Source organism: Rhodnius prolixus, unplaced genomic scaffold (genome assembly GCF_049639745.1).
Source record: "Rhodnius prolixus isolate KJV_2025 unplaced genomic scaffold, Rpr scaffold_12, whole genome shotgun sequence".
Taxonomy (NCBI): domain Eukaryota; kingdom Metazoa; phylum Arthropoda; class Insecta; order Hemiptera; family Reduviidae; genus Rhodnius; species Rhodnius prolixus.
The window spans coordinates 7,180,501-7,204,520 of NW_027411635.1; the positions used below are offsets into that span (position 1 = coordinate 7,180,501).

At 33.7% G+C, this 24,020-nt stretch overlaps 1 protein-coding gene across 2 annotated transcripts; it reads left to right on the forward strand.

The window, feature by feature from the left end:
- Nucleotides 1-803: 803 nt before the first annotated feature.
- Nucleotides 804-22,519, forward strand: LOC141461898 (uncharacterized). Of its 2 annotated transcripts, none has more exons than XM_074143339.1 (15): nucleotides 804-1,279; nucleotides 2,999-3,073; nucleotides 4,740-4,811; nucleotides 4,927-5,064; nucleotides 7,001-7,288; nucleotides 7,485-7,628; nucleotides 8,474-8,617; nucleotides 9,172-9,335; nucleotides 9,687-9,905; nucleotides 11,803-11,926; nucleotides 12,017-12,189; nucleotides 13,025-13,306; nucleotides 13,972-14,247; nucleotides 14,922-15,192; nucleotides 18,428-22,519. In XM_074143339.1, the coding sequence occupies exons 1-15, from the start codon at nucleotides 1,125-1,127 to the stop codon at nucleotides 18,450-18,452; spliced, it is 2,550 nt and encodes an 849-aa protein (XP_073999440.1). In that variant the 5' UTR covers nucleotides 804-1,124; the 3' UTR covers nucleotides 18,453-22,519. The 2 variants fall into 2 exon arrangements, with proteins under 2 accessions (XP_073999440.1, XP_073999439.1); XM_074143338.1 differs by having other exon boundaries at nucleotides 14,922-15,179.
- Nucleotides 22,520-24,020: the final 1,501 nt, after the last annotated feature.

The following is a 24,020-nucleotide window of genomic DNA, read 5'->3' on the forward strand; positions in this document are numbered from 1 at the left end:
GTTTCGCGTGCTGTGGGGTCCAGGTTGAGGTTTTCATTCTCATGAACGTTAGAGAGAATTGAAATATTTTTCATAAAAAAGTTATTTTCTCTCCCATCCTCTTCGCCAGTTATATGCTTTCAATAGAAACAGCTCTCGAACCCTTTCAGTCCCACACTTTAAATAAATTCTTAAACGCTCCCTTTCTGAAAACAGACCTACTAAGAAAATAGCTCTTCAAATTAACAATAGAAATCTTTTTTTATTTAAACATTGGTAAAGACTTATTTTCGAGGATGCTTCTTTGATCTTCCAAGGTGCCCTCTCTGGGAAATAAGAGCTCCCTTCTAAAGTAAAATTTACTAATAATCTCATATACAAGTATATATACAAGCATTTCGAGTATTTTTATAAAATGCTCTATTGGTTTAGTGTGTTTTCTCAAACTGAAGATGTTAGTAATTATTTAATATGTTCTGAAATTCAGAGTTAGAAAGAATAGCGTTAGTTACAACCTTGATTTTTGTAAGAAAGGGTAAGAAAAAGTCGCGAGAGTGTAAATAACAGAGATATTTTGTAAAATAAAAATGCTAATGATAATAATGCTGGTATAGTATGAAATGTTCATTTGCTAGAGGCCCCCTCATGTGATTTTTGTAGTTGTTTATTGATTTTAATATTATTGAAAGCTTAGAAAATAAAACCTCGTTTAGTAAATGTGTACTTTAAAAAATATATTTATTATTACTTCCAGTTTTAATCTCTGGTTATTGCAAAATATTTTAATGTGCTCTAGTCCTCGCCCATTCCTTATATGAATGTACATATGTGGTGGCGCGCGTATGTCTGCCCGAATGTTTTGGTAGTGTTTGGTTATGTGCTAATTGTTATAGAATTTGTTAGTTACTTCGTGACTTTAACCAATATGAATTTGATAAATTTTCAGTTTATAACGATTAACTGTCTAAGTAAATTGTAAAGATAGTTATATTTGTGATAGGAAAAATGGGCTTGATAATTTTATAATAATCATGAAACAAATCAAAGCTTGCTCTTTACTGTAAGTGAAGAAAGTGTTGTGTTAAGATCTTTATGGAGTGAACTATGTTTGGGTGCCGGGGAGTTGTGTTTATTATACAGAAAAGATGAGGTATCTTATTCTGATCCTCTATCTGGCCAGTTTTGCTCGAACTATGGAACATTGTCACCAAGTGTGTTCGTGTCTAGATAGCTATGTAGACTGTTCCAGTCGAGGATTGCAGAAAATACCTAGTCCTCTACCGTCATGGGTTGATACATTGTGAGTATTTTGTTCTGCATAAAGAATATGCAAGTTTTAGTTGTATTTTTTGACTAATACTCAAATTTCAGCTAGTTAAAATTTCCATGATACTAAAGTTATCTACTTTGACTAGTTAGTTACTTAAATTCTAGATTAACTTTTATGGTTGGGGATGAAAAAGATTGCAAATAGTAATTGTTCAGAAATATAACGTTGCCTTCAACTGCGCTAAAGTTTTTTTAAAACTCAGAAAAATCAAAATGACTAATCATCGATTCGCTTAGAGAATTTTGGTAATGTTTGTTAAGTTACAAATTTTTAATTTAGCGTTCAATTTAGAATCCTAGCTAGTTTTAATTAAATTTTTATATTTTTATGGCAGAAATACTTCTGGTTTTCCTTTAACTTTAAAAAGGTTTTGTATCTTCTTTCTTAATATCTGGAAATTATTTTTTTTAAAAGTACGAATACAGTTTTATGAATTAGAAAGATATATAGGAAATTTCGTCTTATGCATCCCCTGAATTTTATTAAGGATTCTTTTGATTTTGCGGAACAACTTTTGGATTGTTGGTTTATACAACCTTGTAGAAAAGAATTTTTCACTTTATTTTTTACCTTTGTAAGATTTCAATGTATTGTTTATTTTGTCTGTTAAGAATACGTCTAGGTTTAGTGAAAAGTATGAATTTAGTAATCGCGAAGAATATTTTAATTTTAAATTTGTCTATTACTCCAATAATCTGTTAAGAGTTGATCAGTCTACATCAGGCGTGTGCAGGGTAAGGTTGATTGACAGGAGCTTTGGCAAGAGGTTAATTTAATTGGTGATTAGGATAAGGCACAAGATAAAATGATGACTTTGTATGTGAGTCTTTTTTTGAGGTATCATTGTCTGGTTGATTTTTTTAGGCAGATTCTCGGCCCCGTTGGTATAATTACAGATAACTGCCCGGATAAACGGAAGGTTTCTGTTGGTTTAAGCTCCCCTCTGTTTTGTAATTCTGTTTAAATGAATGAGAGCAAACCTTTAGGTAATAATAACTTCAGTTCTTTATTTTACATTAATTACTTATAACTTAAGCATAACTACCTTCATATGAAGTTATTATTCTCACTTATTGTCGCGTCATTGCAAGGGAAATTCTCTAGAGAACTTGAACTGAACTCGGTTGCCTGAGTGAACCAATGTTACCTGCATTATTGAATAGAAGCGATAAATATAGGATTCTCTGTCAACATTGGTGGCAACCTGTTCGTAGATTGCGATGGCTGGGACAGTTGTACCGAATGGAGAAGAGATTCAAAAAAAGCCGTATATGAACAATCTAAAGTGAATAGGTCAAGGGAAAGGCCTCAATTGAATTGGCTTCAGAATTCTAAATCGATTCACTAAAGTTGCATTTTGAGATGATCTATTTGGACCAATACCTTACATCACATCTGTGTTAGCGCATATGTAATTGAAATATCTAATTTGAACTTGCTGCGTTTACTGATCTTAAGTTATGCCACATATACCTTGTAAAAAAAAAAAAAACTTTTCTTATTTTTAGGGGTCTCAAAAGTTATTTTGAGTGAAATTGAAAATCTACAGGATAACAGTTTCCCTTGTTAGAGAAAATAAAAAATAGATTTTTGCCCCACCTAATGTATTAAAGTCGATTTCTGACTAGTTTGTGTAGTTCTTTAAAATAATTTTAATTTTTTTTTTAAATAATCATTGTTTTCTTCTAGGGATTTAAGCAACAATAGTCTTAAGGATCAAGAGGTCTCCACTGAATTAGCCAACTATCGGCACCTCAGCAAATTGTAAGTTTAATTTATTTGTATTTGAATTAATATATTTTATTCTAGATTGGGTGTAACAGAAGTATATTGTACACAAATTGGCTGGGCCCATATATTGTACTTGTTTCGCTTTCTACTGTTCTCACAACAGTGCCTATAACACAGAGGTAAATTAAAGCTACTGGAGGCCTTGTTGAAATTAATTGTGAGGCCTTTAGGTCCAAGTTAATGAACGGCAAGTAGGAGAGATAACTTTTTCGGAAAGAAACTTTTAGTGAGTTATGTAAACCAACAATATAATCTTTATATTAAAACGTTCCAAGAAAGAACTGAAATATATATATTCAAAAATTAACAGCAATTAACTTACCTGATGTCATACACATATATATAATAATGCAATCATTGTTTTTGTAATACCTGTTTTATCCAAAAGCTGTGTTAATGCGCTCTTGTTGTTTAATCAGTCTTCTCTCATCGTACTCCCTAAATAATTTTAACCAGGCTTTGAAACTAAGTATCTTTTACCATATGCATTTGATACAGGTCTTGATGTTATTCTAGAGGGTGCACTAGGGCATAGGACCTAGGCCACTGTTGGGGCCCTATCGTACCTGATAGAAAATCCTAACTATTATATTCAGTTCCAATTATAGTACAATTAGCCTCATGATTACAATTATAATCTCGTTACAGTAACTGAGTGAAATTAAAAAAAAAACAGAAGAATATTTGATTTGGATCCGTTAAAAAAAGGTTTATAAACGTTCTATTTAGTTGGCAGGAAAAACAGAATTTACAAAACAAAAGTCTTTTGGGTTTTTTCTTGTATTTAGTTGAATGAACTGATTATTTAAACATAAGGTTGATATTGTAATTTGATCACTAAATACTGCTTCTTGAGATCTACTTCTCAATATTTATTATTTGAAAAAAATGCTTTACAATAGTTGCAGTATTTGTAAAGTTGACACGTCAATACTTCATCGATTCATGCTGCACATTATTGGTTTAAAATTTACAGAGAAGGAGATATGAGCCTTGAAAGTAAAGCAAGAACGTGGCGAGATCCTCATTAGATAAACAAAGGGACTTTTATTTAAGAAAATGCCCAAATACATACTAGCCCTCTCTCCAAGAACCTCCCCTGGTGATAATTCTCTTCTTAAAGGAAGTGGCATCACCTTAAGAATTTTAAGTTCAACCAGAAGATTATTTAGCCAGAACACCATGGATGGACCCTACCCTATTGTACGGAATAAAACTCAGATGTCTTTACACCAATAATGATTTGTAATAAATTTCGTAAGTTTAGAGACCCTCTTTAAATAAAATATTCTAAAACATATTTACCCTTCGTTCAAAATCCTCATCTTGTCATATTTTTATTAATTATTGGTTTGTTCACCCAATCGGAACCAACTCGAAACGCTCCTCTCCTGAAAATTTTAAACAAATACTGTGCATCACAAATTGACAAGGCCTCCTCAATATTATAAATTTCTTGAGCCGCAGCTGTTGTTATATGTTTTTTTTTAATCATTGCTCATTATCGCCCGAATGAAAAGTTTTATAAATAATGTTGCAAGTTCAAACTCGACTAAATATTTGTTATTACAAACAATTTATCATTATTCTGTAGGAGTTCATGTATTTTAGTAATATATATTTAATGTTTCACTTTCAGAAAGCTTGATAACAACTTCTTTATGAGTATGCCAATCATGTCGCCAATGCAGGAACTTGTATCAGTCAGTTTGTAAGTGAATTTTTGCCTTCTTTTTTAACTAAATTATTTGTATAAAATTATTATTACAATGTGTAAAACAAGCTGCGTTGATTCTTAAAGCTTAACTGTACATTAATTGTTTTAGATCTCATAACATGATAAGTAGTTTTAACGCGGACTTCTGGATGAATGTGCCTAATTTAACAACCTTAGATGTCAGCCATAATAATATTAGCAAATTAGAAAAAGGTTCTTTTCGTCAAAATTTGCACCTGACTTCCTTGTAAGTACATTGTCATTGGCTAAATTTTGGTATTTAACATAATAGTAATTGATTTAAAAATTTTACTTATTATCTATTTATTTTTTGTTACACTCTAATTCGTGTGTTACTTACATTAGCAAACAGATTCTGCCTATTGAATCACACAAATAAGGGATACACAATTTCATATAAAATCTTTTTAAAATGTAGCATTTTGGAATTAAATGTTTAAGATACATTTTCGCCAACTATTGGATCGATCCGTGCGTTTGAAAAATAAAACCACTATGGTTTTACTAAATCTTTTGCAACCGCTTCTTAAGGATAAAACTTCCGAGCAGGAAATGAGAGCGTTGGCCCTGGAGACAATACATTCCCGATATCCCGCTCGGGACTGGCTACATATCTACACAGATGGTTCCGCCCGAGCGGCGACCCATAACGCAGGGGCCGGAGTGTACTGTCGAGAGTTTACGCTAGCTGAGCCAGTGGGTAGGATGTGCACTAATTTTGATGGGGAGGTCAAAGCTATCTCCATGGCTCTGGCTAAATTAATAGAAGACCAAAAAGATAACCCCCAAATAGTGCTCTTTATTGATTCCCAGGCTGCAATACTGGCAATCTCTAGTAGACATTACACTGACCACTCGGAGGTGGGGATAGCAAGAAGCCACATAGCTTTTCTGATCGAGCGGGGAACTCGTGTCGTGCTCCAATGGGTGCCGAGTCATTGCGGCCTAACGGGGAACGAGCAAGCAGATGAGCTAGCCCGCAGAGGAGCCGAAATGCAGCAACCCGACACACCGCTCACCTTCTCCGCTGTTAAAAATGTAGTAAAGTCTTCTTATAATGAAGAAATAAAAAGGACCCAACAGCATCAAGCAGAAGGAAAGCGGTGGCGAACGCTGCTTGAGAATCCTGTTTCGGTAACAGCTGCAAGAAAGGAGGCTGTGGCATGCTTTCGGATGACTACAGGGCATGACTACCTCCAAAAACATTTGCACAGGATTGGGGTGGTGGATAGCCCTATGTGTCCTTTGTGTCTGCAAGAGGAAGAAATGGACAGTCAGCACTTACCGGTCTGCCACGCCTTGATAGATGTCGTCGCGAACGACAGCACAAATCCACATACCCATGAAAATAAAGCCATTATGACCAAATTAAATTGGGCTGCCAGAAGCCGAATGGACTGAGCACCAACGGCTTGGCGTTAATAAAAAAAAAAAAAAAAAAAAAAAAAAAACTATGGTTTTACTGAAGTTATGAAATTTTCTCCTGCAAAGAAACTGCATCTCAAAGCTAAACTAATGGTTTGTCAAGCAATATTTTTCTGCTTCTTGCCACCAACTAGTTTACAATCGACGGATGAGAATTATAGTGAGCCATTTTTAATGCTCTCTATTTAATTGTTGGCAGATAGATGTATAACTATTCGGAATTTTGGAAAGACCATCGGGAACGAATTCGAAACAAATTACTCTTACAGTTTATCTAGTTGATTAATTTTATAGAAACGAAGAAAGGGATTCGTTCCTCATAGTAATACATTCTGTTTAGTTAGCAGGAAAAAACGGAATAAAAAGAAAAGTCCCTCGGGAACGAATTGGTATTAGTAAACTTATAAGGTGAGACGTACGGGGTAGATATATCATGGAACTACTGTTATAAAATAAGACAATTTCCTTGTAGCTCCTCATTCACATGTTAAATATTACATTTATCCTGCAAACCAATTACTGTATTTTTTACTAAATAGTTTTTGTTTATTAATCCTTCTTAAATTCAAATTGTCTGATTAAAAAATGAAGTTTATTATTTGCGTGTATAACTTTTCTCAAGTGTTATGTCGTTGCGCTCGGATGTCTTATTGAGTGTAACAAAGAATTACTTCACTTACAAGCCAATTAAGTAATATTATACTATTACGTTGACTTATATATTTTTTTTGTTCCAGAAATTTAAACAGTAATAGGATCTCGAACATCACTAGTGGAAGTCTAGACTCACTGACAAAACTCACTTGTTTGAAGCTATCCAGGAATAGTCTGACTACTTTTCATAAAGGATTGTTCAAACTATTGCAAAACTTAAGAACTCTAGAATTAAATAGGAATTCGCTGACTAAAATAGATGGCTTGGCCTTTCAAGGGCTGGACAAGCTGACAGTACTGAAGTTACGGCATAATTCGATTGCGACCTTGCAGGACGGAGCTTTCTGGGGATTGCATTCTCTTCGTTCCTTGTAAGTTGATTAGTTTTTAATCTTACATTGAAATTAGAGGGTTTACCTGGAGTCATTGTAGACCAAATCATAACTTTAGTCAGAACCTAACATAATAATATCCAATAACAGTATTTATATTTAGCTTCTAAACAAATTTGTAAATTATAACTGTAAGAAAAAATTGGGTGATTCATACAGAATCTTTATTTTAAAGGAAATTGGATCATAACCGAATTAGAGTAGTTTCAAGAGGTTGGACTTACGGTCTGGCTGCGCTCCAAGAATTAAACTTGGGAAACAACGAGGTGCACGCAGTAGTTGAAGGCTCATGGGATGGCTGCAAGCATCTATTTCATTTGTAAGTAAAAAATCTCTAAGTACGCGATCGTGATCTTTGTAGAACTTGTATGAAGTGTTGCGATTTTGTCAAATTTTCTAAATCAGTTTTCTTCGCAAATGTGCTATTTTAAGATTGTTTATAAGTACCAGAACGACAAAACGCAAGAAGCTCAAATTTGATGTTGATATATTTTTGTATCTCACTCTAAGTTTTTATTAAAATCCTATAATAATAATATTATTATCCTGAAGTACTATTTTTTTTTTCAATTCTATCATGTTTCTTTAAACTTTGAGTACTAATTACGCTTATAAAGATCCATCACTTTTATTCGTATAGTTTTTCTTGGGAAATAATTTTATTTTTTAAGTTATCAGGAATCGGCAGCCATAAAACATCATGCTAAAGTTTCACAACAAAAAATATAAACTTCTACGAGCGGTGTATTAAAAAATAAGAAAATTAATGGTGAATAAAGATAAAATTAGAATAATATATAATGTTACAATAATTAATTGGTGTCAGCGGTGGTATTAGTGTTCTTATTTCTTTGGTCGATTTGGTAGATTTGGTCGCTGGTAAAAGGATTTAAGCGAGAAAGTGATGTAGAGAAATTGGTGGCCAGGAAGAAAATCTCTGTTTTTATACTTGAACTCTTTCTCTGAACTTTTTTCCCCACTACAACGCTGCTGAGTTCAGTTTATATCTTTGCCATACATGTTCATGGGAGGAGATAAGGAAGCTCGTGACAATGTGGACCCAGACTTGCACTACAATTTTAAATATAATTTATCAAAAGAAAATTTATAAATTATAATTGTAATGATTCAGAATGAGAAAATCGTTTGTGTCTAATGTTGCAGAGACATGTCTAACAACAGACTCAAGGAGATCCAGACTGGTACTTTTAAAGGATTAAGTTTACTACAGGTTCTCAGATTGGATGGAAATATGATTTCAGCAATTTCAGAAGGTGCATTCAACAGCACTCCCTCATTGAGAGTTCTGTAAGTATGTAGTTACGTTATGGGAAAGTATTTATTCATCATTTTGTGTGGACATATCCACATATTAGTGTTGCGAGCTGGAAGAAACCTAATGTTTAATCTCTTTAACAAAAACTTGCAGTTTCAAAGATTAAGTATAAGGGTTGATTTAACGCAAACAGTTACACAAATCAGCAAGTACCCAACATTTCATTCATACTTCTAGTATCATATTTTTTGGAATGTATTAATGTCACAGACCCTTATGCTGGCCATTTTCATGCATAAAATATTTGTTCAGTAATGAGTAGCCCCTATTTAATTTAGATTGTAATAGGAGATATTAAACTATTCATGCATAGGTTTAAACCTTCTTTAAAGAAAAAAAGGTTAATGAAAAATAAAATTGTTTTGACGTTAAAATTTAAAATGCATATACCAACGTACATATACCGACTTTATTTTGTTTTTGACATCTGATTTAAATGGAAGTTAAGCGCAGCAGGAGGAAGTAAAAATCGTCGTTTTAAGTTCCTTGTTTAAGTTCATTAATCTTTATTCAATTTGAATTCTAGGGACTTAAATAGAAATCATATTTCTTGGATTATTGAAGACAGCAGTGGTATATTTGGTGGTCTGAGCGCACTCAACAAGCTTGGTTTGGCGTCAAACAGAATTACGTCCATCAACAGGAACGCATTCAGTGGCCTTATCAACTTAGCTGAACTTGATCTCACAGGTGAGTGTCTTTGATAAATAAGATTGATTAATAGACGTATTAACGATATAAAGTATTGATTTTGGCATTGGATTAACAAAAAATAAACAATTGTTCAACTCTCACACGTCTGCATTTATTCTAATTAGCGAAAAATGAAATCATTACTGTATTAGAAAGTAACGGTATTGTAGAAATATCATTTTTGTTTGATTCTTTTACCTGAGAATATTGATTTTAAGGTGTTCTGTGCTTGTTTCTCTCAACGTTCCCATTTCGTTATATTAATCACAACATAAGATTAAAATTGAAGCTGACTAACATTGAGTAAACATTAGAAGTGTAAAGGAAATTTGTTTTACATGTTCACAGGAAATTTCATCAAGACAATAGAAGAAAATCCGTTTATTGGTATACCTCTTAGTTCACTGGCTGTCAATACTTCAGGACTTGTGTGTGACTGTTCCATTTCTTGGTTAAACCGGTGGTTGGAACAAAGTGGAGTTTTGGTTGGCCATCTTTCCTGTGCATATCCCGCTTCTATTGCTGGCAAATTGCTCACCAAAGTACCTGAAGAACAGTTCTTATGCTGTAAGTCAGTTAGTAGTTATGGAAATGAAATGACACTGTCTTAAAAACATCAAAAATATCATTGCAAGATGAGACTAGGCATAAAATTACTAGTCATTAAAATGGTATTATTATACTTAGAAATTTCAATTAATTAAATAATAAAAAATCTTCAGTATTAAAAGAATATGATTTGAAGTAAAAACGAAACTAATTCACTAAAGTACATTAAAAAAAAGATATTAATTTTAGTAATAATACAATAATAAAAAAAAAAATCATTATAAAAAAGAATTATAATTTTTTTTCACTAATAGAGAATTTTAGTACCCAAAATTTTTTAATGTTAGATTAATAATAATAAACTTAATCGCTTGTAAGAATATTATGCATTTCTTTTTGCTAGGAGTTGTGTTTACGCCAATACATTATGTAGGGAGGAAAAATCAACTTCTCTTGTACGAAAAAGTTAAAGGAAATGAAACAAAGCTCTGGCTAATATCGGATAAATTAGCTATTTTTATTATAAAATAGAAAGAAGGGTTAATGCCTTTTCATTAAGTAATATAGATAATTCATTTTCATCATATTATTTAAATTAAAGAGGTGGGGATTGTCACAGTTATTGCACTTATACGTATTTAAAAAAATTGTCAAAGTTGGGTGTTTTTTAACGTTACGCTATTTCGTGCAGTTTTTGACGATCAACCCTTATACAACTGTCCTACCGGACAGTTTTAATCATCTTACTGGAATTTAAAAGAATGTAGACTTCAAAATAAACATGGGTTTATTCTTCAATCGTACAGTCTACATTCTTCAATTTAGAGAAAGATTTCCATGTTTTTGCCATCAAAAACATGGAAATCTTTCTCTAAATTACTCATGGTACATAATTTTGAATGCTTCAAATACAATTAGCGTTATGAACTGGCATTTCCGAATATAACAAAAAAAGCAAAGTAATTTCTATGTATGATGAGAGCCAAATGACCAAATATTTTCAGCTGAAGCGGATCAGACCTTTGGATTCGTTACCAAGAAAACCACGGAAAGAAGATCACCTAGACCCTAGATCAAAAGCTTGGCAAAAAATTAATAATCATGACTGTAATTGGCAATAATATTTTTTCCAATACTCTTTTTCACAGCAAAAAGAATCATCTAGATGCATATGCAAGTTGCTATTAATGCAACCAAAAGGAAACAATATAATGACAGAATAAGATCTGAAGTGAAAGTTGAAGCAAAATGAGCTTCACAGCTGATACTACAGCCAACTTATCTAACGGCGAATTGACATTCGACCATCTTGTGATTTGCTAATCAAAGATTATTATACTCTGAAATGGATAGATTTATGGTCGCTTCTAGGGCTTATCGTAGATACATTTAAAAGAAAGTCAAATCAGAGGTAAGTGCAGAATGTGTAACGTCATACAGTAAAGTGTTTATCATATTACATCATGTCTGATTCTCGCGCCGCATTCATACTTCTGCAAAGACATGCCAATTGGTGAAAGTCCTACTTCAGTAATTAAGTGTCAAGTATAATTTGCTGGAACACTAAAGGGATAAAGTCTCACATTATGAGTACAATCCGCAAGTTTTACTGGAGAACGAGGCTATCAAGATTCACTGGAATGTACAGGCAGTTAGAAGAGTGTCACACAATATCAGATAAGAGAACGCCGGCAAATCAAAAATACGTCTTACAGAAGTATCTCGTTAACTCACCACAGACTGATTGCTAATCTCTCCCCTCTTATCATAGTTGTCCCACTCCGCCGGTGTGTGTTCTACGTGCGTTTATGTGAAGTTCAAAGATTACTTCATTGAACATTCTTTTCTCTCTACTCATTATGTAATTGACATGACTTCACTTTATAAATTATAAATATACGTTTGTGTGTTTCAGCGGAAAGTGAGAGCGCCAAGCCTGTCATAACGAACGGTCCCAAGTCCGTCATAGTGGCCGATGGATCTCATCTTAATCTCTCCTGCTCGGCTTGGTCTACGGACAACTCATCCTTGGAGTTTAGGTTAGTAAACTTGATTTCATAACAGAGAAAAAAATCTCTGGTTTGTGCGCACCTTAATAATAGCTAAAATAAATTTTGTTCATGTTACAGATGGCGAAGAAACAATGGAGAGATCCCAAATCCCTATAAGGCTTCTGTAGAGAATAATACAGCGTATTTAATTTTTGATAAAGTGTCAACCCATCATGCAGGTGTTTATCAGTGCATTGTGTCCAACAATTTTGGCACTGATTATTCGACTAAAGCTTCTCTTACAGTATTAGGTGAGTTTTTTAAGCCCGTGAGTGAGTCAGCTAGTCGAACCTCCAACGTGCCTTTAAACTGATTCATCCTTTCGCAGCGGATCCTATCTCCACTCCTTGGTCCAGTCGGTATTGATGTAATAGTAAAATAATTAATAATCATTAACGAAATTATAATAAATATATGAGGTGAGCACATTAATGTGCTGTAGAGATTTAAGCCTGTAGAAGTTAAATTAGGAGAGAAATAAGCTGGTACGCGTCATTTGAGGAAAATCACAAAAACTTTAATCCACTAAAATGACGTGTTTTGTACAATTTCATGGATTTTTGAGGAAAATGACCAATCGGATCTGTTGGTTGCTTTGGTGTCATTTCCGTTACAGAACGAAGAAAGTATGCTGCAGCCACGTATGGTATAAAAGATGGTTCAAAACGCCTTTTTCCAAAAAAGTGTGTACATGATTGCAGAAAATTCATATCTAGATATTTTCATTATTCGCTTTCGTGCCACACGTTTATGAGAGTGGTGTGATAATAGTGACGTAGTCTGCAGAGAATCCCAGAAGATTGCAACAGAGGTAGAAGTCAGGGGAAAGCGTAGGAACCTAATCGCGAGATTATCTTTAGGTTTAAAACAATGTTCCATTAAAATTAAATTTCTGGTTCTAGTTTTAATCGATCTTAATTTATCTAAAGAAGCTAATAGTGTGCGTCTTGCTGATAAGGATAGGGCAGATCGGATAGCAATCCCGAAAAAAAGGACCTTCCCAAAATAACCGGAGTGGATAGTATTTGGCGATTGAGGAGTGAATTAGCGGGTAACATTGCTAATCATTTATTTCGTACTTTCCAGTTTTGCCTGTAATCGTCAAACGACCTTCCAATACAACAGTTCGTGCTGGAAGTACCGTACGGCTTGAGTGTTCAGCAGGTGGCGAGCCTCCTCCACAGGTTGGCTGGCAGAAGGATGGGGGCACAGAGTTTCCAGCTGCCCACGAAAGAAGAATGCACGTTATGCCCACGGATGATGTATTCTACATCGTAAACGCTAAACCAGCCGACTCTGGTGTATACTCTTGTATCGCTCGTAACTCAGCTGGCATAGTCACCGCAAATGCTACACTCACAGTATTAGGTAAATTGAATTTGAAGTCAGTAATTGCATGAATAAGGAACGTAATAATATTTATAATTTTAATTTTATTATATAAAAAAACAAAAAACGAAGAACAAAAATTAAAATAATTTATTTAATTTTTGGATAGTTTTCTGTGAAATAATTGTATGAATTAAAAATTATGACACTGTCTATTTATTGAAACTATTCTTTAACTAGTATTAAATAAACTTTTCTTCAAAGATTTTTGTATGCCTATTAAAATTAAGAAAGTTTACTGATTAAAATTAACACAACTAAACGGTTCAAAGTAACAATATACACTCCTATATTTATAACTAGCGGTACCCGGCCACGCGTTGCTGTGGCTTAGTCTGGTTAAATGGAAAAGAAAAGAAGTATGTTTTTACTTGGCTCAGGTATATATTTAGTAAGTATATAAAAACGCGTGTATTCGATTGCAACGTTGTATCAAAATTTCAAAGCAATCGGTGAAGAACTTTCGGAGATTTAAAATTTTGAACAAACGAACATTTACATTTGTTTTTATATAGATTAAGATTATGTATTAAGAGTGAATGTATGTTTATAGTTATGGGTGTTGATTCCCTAATGATAGATTGTTGCCATAATTCTCTTTTTGGAAATTCATCCGTATAATGACTTCACTTACTTTTTTTCAGAGGCCCCAGTGCTCACACGTAAAATGGAGGATGTCAGAGCGAGCATCGGTAGACCGGTTGTGCTTGAATGCATTGGATCTGGCTGGCCTCGTCCTCGATTGCGTTGGTGGAAGAATGGTGCCAAACTGGAAGCCGGCCCAAGGCATCACTTTGCTTCCAACGATCAACTACTTATAATTATAGACGTTCAAGCGAAAGATGAAGGAGCATACACTTGTGAGATGTACAATACTCTAGGAGTTGATAAAGCATCGGCGCAATTGTACCTTGATCAACGTTAGTATTTTTGAGTTATGTTCTTTTGATGTAGAGAATGTAGTACTTAATGAGTGTAACAGTATCATTGAAAATTACTTTTCTGGCCAGCAATATTTTTACGAAATATTTTAATTGCCCATTAAAGACTCCCTTTAATTGCGTTTTTCACAAGGTACACCGCATTAAGGCAATAATTAAATTTTTCGAAATGTAAAAAATAACCGTTGACTTCAAACGTACTTGGTAATATCTTTAATTTTTAGTTTCATCGAAGATTATCCGAGTTGAATTTTCACTGCCGGTTTCAACTTTTTACTAATTAATTTTGATTTTTTTTTTCTTTCTAGTATAATTTCATCCTTTCTTTCTTTCTCAAATAAAAAAATTCGCAATTTTTTTCTGCTGTAGCTTCTGAGTTTCTACCACAAACTGGTCCAACGAAAAGACATCAACTAATTTTTTAATCAACTCGTTTTTAATTCCTTACTTTTTCATAAATTACATTTATTCTGTCAATATTACAATTCTAAGCAAATATGATGAAATCTTATCTTAGATCCAAATGGATACAACTTTCCTTTTAATGTGATTTGGTTGATGATTCATAATTTTTTATTATTTTTATTTTATTTTTTATTTATTTATTAATTTTTTAAATTTTATTTATTTATTTTATTATTATTTTTTTACAGCTTACACACCGACGGCTGAGGACATGACAGGTGTGATCATTATATCGGTGGTATGCTGTGCAGTTGGCACTTCGGCAATCTGGGTCATAATTATTTATCAGACAAGGAAGAGACTGAGGCCAACTAATGGAGATACACCAGCTAGCAGAAAAGTAGTAGCTCATCTTGATACAAAATCTGAACATTCTGCCTTGAGTAAGGATTCTGGAACCGGTGATTCGACTAAAAGAAGTTCAGAAGTGATCAGGATTGAAACTGGTACCAGTAACTGGTTTGTGTTCTATGTTAGATTGTACTGAAGCTTCTCCTGCCTTAACGTCTAATTTCCTCCAATAGATATCATTACAGTGTAAACCAAAAAATTTGGTGGGAACACTCATCCGACTTTCTCACTAAAATTCTGGAAAGTTATCTTACATTTTGTTTTTATTGGGGGGGGGGCGACTTCTACTGTGGGCATTAGCGCCAGTTGTCTTTGATTTTTGTGAAAAGTACGTCACCCACCCCTCAAATGTTCTAAAAATCAAAGGTTTTAATGAACTCACATATCTATTGAAGTTTGATGTCTCATTTATAAAATTAGTGTCTGATGTTTAAGGCATTTCATGGGTTTAATTTTTGAGAAAATCGCGGAGAACTAAAAAAAAAAAACCCTTAAGTATTCTAAAATGGAATTTTCTGGGAAACTGTTGAAAGAAATTTGGTAGATCTGCAACAGTACGTCAGCCCACCAAGCTTGAAGTCGCTAGATTCATTTTCAATAATAATAATCAATAATAAAAAATAATAATAAATTAATAAATTTTTCTCAAAAATGCTATTAATAAAGTGGTAGTCTCACTCAGTACATGCCATTTTTTTAGCGAATCACTGTGAACATATTTCAGAAAATCGCAAAAAAATATATACAAAAAAATAAAATTAACTGGAAACTATTTTGAGCTAAATGGTTTTAGTAAAGTTTATTACTTTTTTAAAAAAAAAAAAAAAAAAAAATCATTTATTAATTTTTTTCTGCCCTATTAGCTGTAAGGGAAAGCCAAAATATTGTGTGAAACTTACAATTTCTCCTCGCTGCAATGTTACAGTTGTAATTGACTAGTTTTGTTTGCTATCAAAATCCTTTTTCCCCCTCCCCCCCAAAAACAATCTGAATATGGTAAAAAATCCTGAACCTACTTGAACCATCTTTGACTCTGAAGCATTCCGAACTAATGGGACCAAATAAAGAACCCTTCCATATTTGGTCCTGACTTGAACCTTCCACATAACGCAGGCATGAGATGAATGGCTATTTCTATTCCTGTCACGCAAAATTACAAAAAGAGGGTCTGGAATGTGCCTGTTATGTATTTATGTTGATGAAAGGCACGGCAACACTGCTAGTCCTAAATTGACTCCTAAATTTTAGACTCCCTATCAATCCGCTGAGCTCATCCATGGAATGAATGTTTCAAAACTGTCCATTCCTAAATTCTAATCAGGTCTTTATCTAGATTCCAACCAACAGTACGTTCTTATCAACAGGCGAAATAAATCCCCATCGCAAGTAATTCTCACAATGTTATTAATTAATTTAGGCATTCATGTACATGTATATAAAAAAAATAAGTTGAAAACTAAATTCGCCGATAGAATTATAATAGTTGCAGTTAGAGAAAGTCGTGTGTGTTTCACACCATCTTTGTTTTCATTAGAAAGTTAGAGGCAGGAGTTAGTTGTTGAAAATGTGGGAAAGACCGCAGTACTGTATAATGTCTTCGATTTTATCCGTCGAATATGCATGTTTATTGTAACCCTGACTGGTTTCGGGCTTTCGTCTATCACCAGAGGTTGAATAATCACTTTGGTGTAGAGATTTCTATTTCACTTATGTTTCTATCACGCACTACACTTGCTGGCTCGGTTGCTCAGTGTCGAGTTATGAACAGTGTTGTCTTTAACGAGAGAAAGACCTCAGTGCACTGAAAAAAGCTCCGGGCGCCAGTGAGCTGAGACGTTGACGCGCCTTAAATAAAAAAATATCGAATATTGTAGTAGTGTCCCACTTTTAGTTCACAAAGACCAGTGACCCTATTACGTATGTATCTCTGCAGAATTACAATTTTACTGAAAGAGACTAATTAATTGTACTTTAAATCAAAGTTAATTAATTTATATTTGGAAATTACTGATTTTCTTCATATCTGAATAGATGCGGATGCGCTCAAACAAGCGGCACGAAATTCGGCAACGTAGCGATGTCTTTTTTTCGCAGTGTCCCTTGTTATTCTGCTAACCTCATTAATGCATGAAAGAAGTGGTGGGGGTAATGACAAATGCTACAGTATTTGGGCGTGATTCTGTAACTGAACACTTGTAATCATTGCAAGCTGGTGCCTTAGTTTTATAATTCAATTCGTTATTGCTAGATAATTTTCTTCGGTGTTTTGTTTTAGTGAAAGTTATGAGGATGATGATGATGTAGTTAAACATACTACTCTACAAATTTATATTACCCTGAAGAAGGTAAATAAATTTGCCAAAACGTCGGTGAAAAAATTAATTTGTTTACAAAATTTGTTGACCACTCCTCAATATTATTTAGGATAATCTATTAACAACGGTCGATAACGGAACCATCATTTTATAAAAAAAAAGAGCTGGATGTACCAGTCCTGTTTCAATGATAATGGAGTCATGGCAAGCCGTCAGATAGGTTTTAATTGGGAGATCCGTTATTTTCTCCCGTGCACTATTGCGTTTGTGACTAGACGTCATGTTTAAGACTTTTGATTGATAAACGAAACCACAGTTTCTGGCTACCCACCTTCCATTATTTTCCGTTATTTTCTCCCGTGCACTATTGCGTTTGTGACTAGACGTCATGTTTTAGACTTTTGATTGATAAACGAAACTACAGTTTCTGGCTACCCACCTTCCATTGCAAATGTTTCACGCCCAGTTCGCTTGCTTTACACGCTGGTTTTCATTTGTTTTTTTATGTTGCAAATGGTCCCAAAAAAGACAGCCATATATTAATTTGTGAAGCTAAGTTTATAGTGAAGTTTGGTAAACTTCTTTCACATTGTCTTCAAAATTAGTAGCTCTTTCCTGAAATAACCTTACACAGAAAATTCCAACGCTCGTTACTTTCCCTTGCAGGTCATGATAGTTAGTAAAGCTGGTCCACCTCATTCTCTTTTCCTAAATTAGATTTGCTAATTACAGCACGTTTTCCATTTTCTTGAAGCTATTTTTGGGGCTGAAGGGGCCCGAAACCTGTAATTTAACTGAAACTAAAATAGAAATGTCCACAAAAAGAAACTTCTTAAAATTCATTGAGTTATCACTCTTAAGTTGAGGGAGACAACATGATCCTATATTATCAATATAGTGTTTTATTTTATTTTTTTTATATTACACCTTTGCTTTTGAGTCGGCCGGTTACACTAATAAATGTTGGCTGAAATTAGATCATGTTTTGTTAATTCTAATTTTGGTTGATCTGTTATTTGTTTTTTTAGTTCTGACAACAGAGTATCAAATTGAATGCTGCGAAGGTGAAGCTAACGAGCCTCTATTGAAATCTGACCACTATTCAGCCACATGCTGTACCGCCTTTCGGCCGGCCAACCAAAGCAGAAAGTGCCACACACGACTGCATAGACCTGCATCACTTCCCGCAGCACACACGGCCGAGCAGGCTGTCAGGGAGCCGCTGAAGCGGCCCAGTCACTCTGCTTCCTTTTCTACTCTCTTCTCTACTCATTGTGCAATTTAGGACTTTACTGTAACGAGTAAAATGATTAAATTCTTGTAACTTTTTAATCATTCACCATAATTTATTATTTAATTTTTGTTTGTCGAAAGTGTAAAATTTATAAAGTGAACTACAGACTATTTAAGTAACTGCAGACTATTTAATAAGAAAGTAATTAAATTTTGCAGATAAACAATTTTAGAAGTGATTAGTAAGAAAGACAAGATCTCGTAACAGAAAAAAGAAGTTATATATGTTCCTTGTAAAGGTGATGGTGGTTAATGTAGATTTCGTTTTTAAAATCACATTTTTGGAGAGCTGTATTACGATCTCAATTGTAGCAACTCCTCAAAATTTTAGAGCACACAGACCCGTAGCTCTATGCCGTAGGATGCCTCAGCGTTTCCTGCCGCTCTTGCAGTACCTAGTATCTGCTAAGTGCAGCCATCAAATCATAGATGTTTAGCTTGACTAACTTAATGAGACACTTCGAGAAGCGTAGCTTCTTACTGCAGAACTAGCGATGTTTGTTAATTAAGTTAAAATTTACTAAGTATTGCACTTTTTCTAAATAGACACACATTTTTAATAACTTTTAGAAGTTTGCTAATTTTTATTATTTTGTAAGTTATTTATTTATTTCGTTAATGGTATAAGGAATATACCATTTCTTCCAACCCCTTTAGGTTAGTTTTATGAAAGGAACAGTATAACAATGAAAATAAAAACCAAGGTTTTTTATCCAAGTGTAGAACAAAATTTTTAGAAAATAATGAAAATAGTATTCAATCTTAAATTAATAGCGAACAGTTTGTTGCTTTGACTATTGCTTACAAGCATTAGATGCTGCGCTTCACAAACATACAAATGTTAGAACAACAATAAGTCAAGAGTATTGTGAAAAATAATAGATTTTTTCCCTACATTTTTGATGCAAGGAAAACATTGTTGAAGACAAACATGGCAGCTGCCCCGATAACATAACCCGACACACACGGTTCAAGCTCTTTAATTCGGTTGTTAAGTCCTATCACTAAAGGTGTCTCGTTTATCTGGTAAGCCAATACATCAAGTCGTTGAAATAGTGAAAGGAGTGCCAGGAACAGGCAAAAAAGTTCATTCGAGAGTTACTCGCCAAATGTTCTGCAGTATTTTTCTCTCGTATGATATGGGCTATGGATAGTCGGCATAGGTATTATCATGAAGAGGAGAGACAACACTGTGTTAGTGCACAGCACTGCCTGTGTTAGTGTGAAGGTTATGTAAGTGTGAATGTTTTAACTTTTCGAAGGAATTTTTTGCCTTCAAAACTACTTAGGGGTCTCTTTACAGACAGCTGAAGTCTAATTAAACGTACAGCTGGAGATGGGGCTCTAATGTGGATGTCACCACAAAAAGTCACGGTGGCGTAGCACGGGTTGGCTTATCTGCACGGAACCTTATGTAGTAGATGCCTAAGGAAGATCCTGAGACGTCAATGGAGCTCTTTAGACACTAGCTTCATTAGCTCTCTTGTACATTTTTATTCCATTCATAAACTGATCTTGTATTCATTCTGCTCGGCCAAAATTTCAGAGAAAATCACTTTGAGAATCAGCGCGCCCCACCACCTATCTAGCACGATTTCGACTGTATAAAACATGAACTGCACTTTAAGGCTCTTCCTTTCATTTAGTAAAAGTGATTACAAAAGAAAAAAAAAAATTGCAGAACCGCTTCATGTATTTAGCTGTAAATTATAATTAAGGTATATATGGATTTTAAAATTCATCAACTACTTTGACCTTTTAAGCGAGTACTAAATTTAATTGTAAAACTAACAGCTCTTAAGATTTAAGTATTTTTAAATTAAGATAACACGTGCAATTATATATAATACTTCATGAAATCTCAGGTATCTAAAGAAACCATCCATTGTTATTAGCGCATTAAAATTAAGTGCCACAGACGTTTTGATTTCAGGTGATATATTTTTGCTATTGCTGATTAATTTTTAACTGTTAAAACTTTTAGTATTAACTGCGCAAATCGTAGGCAATAACTAAATGCGACTACTAATTTTCTTTGAAAACATGAGAGTTAATTTTGACGATTTTTATTACAACTTTGCCTCAGCAATTAAATTTTGTGATTAAAATAGAAACGCTGGTGTGAACACTCAATTCTTTTTTACCATCTTACTCTCAAAAAAAAAAAAAAAAAAAAAAAAAAAAATTATACGGATAGGCCCATTTCAATTATATGAATAGTTAATTTTACCATGATTCAAGAAAAACCTGAAGTCTTTCTAAAAAATATCTTTCGCGAAAAGGTGAAATAATTTTCGGGATATTTGCTCTCCTGGTCATGCAATTCTTTCTTCAGACTTGAAACTTTTGCATATTTAATTTCCACTAACAAACAGAAAAACCGTACAGTACACTGAAAACCTAAAGTTAAGCCTAAGACACTCTCCCTCTTCTTGAAACTTTCTTAAAATTAGTTTTAATTAAAAAAAAAAAAAAAAAAAAAACTTTTTATGAAGGTGTACTTGCGGTAAAAACTTTTGATCGATAAATTTTGGTTTGGCCGCTTGGGGTATTTAAACCACGATTTTTTATTTTTGAACTACTGTGTTCACACTTTACACATAAAATTTATTTCGGGAGAATGTATTATAGGTTGAACACCTATTACGCTTTGCATATCCTATGCTTTGGCACGTCTGTTCCTTTCTCACCGTTTCTTGAGATGAGTGCACCCAAGTATTTAAGATGGTTAACTTTCATTTATCCTTTTTACAAACAAGGTATTGTTTTAAATTGCATTTATATCTATGCCCCTATTCCTCAGTTTTGTTCTCCATTACAGTATGAATGTTCGGATAGCTTCCTGGATATTTTCCATCAGCACTTCGTCTTCGAAATAATAAAATTGCTGGAAGATTATATTAATTATAGATTATATTAGAAGTGAGAGTTTGAATCGTAAACTTACCCCTTCAAAAATTTGAAAGGGAATTGATTCCCGTGATTCTTCCCTTGACTACTTTCTGAAAGAGAGACTACTTATAAAAATCACTTTTTCGGACTCAGGAGCCACAAAAAGGTACATTTCTTGTTAAAACAATACACAAAATTTGATGCGATAGTAATACTTCTCTTATTAGAAGTTAGAGCAAATAAGATACTCATGGTCAATATCGATTCAATAATTTCATTTTTATTATTATTAAGTATACAGATTTTTTTTTTTTTAATGTACAGAGGCACATTTGGAAGATTAACTTCTTGTGTATTTGAGGATTATGTGGTGTCAACTTGCAGATTACTATGTATTAATTTGATGAATGTGTGTTATTTCTTCGAAATAAATTTTTGTGATATCTTGTTTAAGAAAATTTTGTATTATTTGTCTTTGATTACGTTGCTATGAAGTGAGTCTGAAATTTGTCTCCTGACTGATATTCTAATAGTTGCTAACCTACAGATTTCATTATATATTCATTATCAGTCTCACCATGTAAAGTATTTCTGAAATGCCTTTAACTAGTTTGTATTAATTTATAACATTATATAGAGATATAAATATTGAATCATATATAAAATATGATATATATAAGTAAAGTAAGTAATGTAATGCCTATTTTTTCCGACGGGCTTAACGTCCAACTACCAAATTAGGTGTCGTGAACGGAATATATATACATATATATTTATGTTTGTAAATAGATAGGTGCTTTCTAAAGTTTAATTATTGTTTGAGTGCACACACTTACAGAGTATTTCTTGTAAAGACTAGTGACTTTGTTTGATTAGTGTTACTACTTGTAATATTGCTTTGTAATAAAATTTGTAATAGACTTGTGTAAAACTTGGCTGGCTGTGTGATCTGTAGAGAATTTTGCTCTCTGTTTGCCTCATCCAACAATAAAACATCAAGGTTCTGAAAATACAGGGTCCGGCTGGGTAACTCACCTCCCTTTGGACCCTGTAACTAGAGTTAGACAAATTTTTTCAACTGCTGACCGGAAAAAAACATTTATTTAAATTAAACCAAGCATTGAAACTGCCAAAAAAACTGGGAATTCTGTTATAAAAATTTAAATAAAACCTTAATTACTCCTTATCTGTTCATGAACATTAGCTTAATTTTCGGCTAGTGTAAGCAAAGTATTATTTAGTTAATATAAAATTTAACTAGTTACATAACCACTTCTTCGTGCTAAATTTTAGCAAAATCGGATTAAGCGTAGAAAGATTAGTAATAGTTTTAGAGAGAGCCTGACCAACGTGAGACAAACTCCTCTACTAAAGATACATTGCGTCGAAATCTATAAAAAATGTAAATCTATTTCACTTTTTGAACCAAATAACCCTTCATTTAAGAGAATAGGTTCACGAAACGATAACTTTAAATGATTGCAAAACTTCCCCTCAGTAAGTGTAAGAGCAGAACGTCGCTTTAATGGTACGTAGGGGAGCCCTAACCCTTTCACCCTGACAAAGTTTATCAAATTCGGGCTAAGATTTACAGAGTTATTAGTAATAATAATTTTGGAGGGGGCCTCACATACATGGGAATAACTCCTCTCTCATTCGATGTACAGCGTTGTAACCCCCAAAAGGCACATCTATACAAAATTCCGAATCGAATGACATCTCATTCATGAAAATCGGTTCATGCGTTTAGGTGCTACGTTGTTTACAAAAAAAGTAACAACAACAACAACATTTTCTGAAAATGCCGTTTTTGCTCGTTTTCGGCAACGTTTTTTTCGAAATCTATTTAATCTATGTTGTTGCAAAAAAATTACAGTTATAAAGGAAGATTTGCCCCATATTATAAAGAAAATTTGGGAATTTTATCTTTTATAGAAAAAGGGAAAAAAATTGTCAAAAGTTAGGTGTTTTTCAACGTTATGCTTTTTCGTGCAGTTTTTGACGATTAACCCTTATACAACTGTCCCACCGGGCAGTTTTAATAAAAAAGAAATATGTACAGGGATATTGGAAAAGATAAAGATAAATTCTGAATTACAAGACAACCATTCTGTTTCAAGTGAGAGAAAAGACTGCTCCCCTCTCTCAAGAATTTTCGCTTAGCAGCTTGTGGGCAGGGTTGGCTCGCCGCTGTAGGCAGTCTATTCAAATATATTCTTACACCTCTCTTTCTTCCTTCAGGGGCGTGAGACTTCTCACGCGTGGAATGCTCATAAAAAATCTAGAGCTGAGAGGCATTACTGACAGCAGCTGGGTTGTCATCCAATTAGTTCGTTTCAGAACTAAATCTCTTTCTGTCGCGCGGAAGCGTTACACAGTCTTGGACTTCATGTACCATCAAAATGCATCTTCACTATTAAAATGGATGGTCTAAGC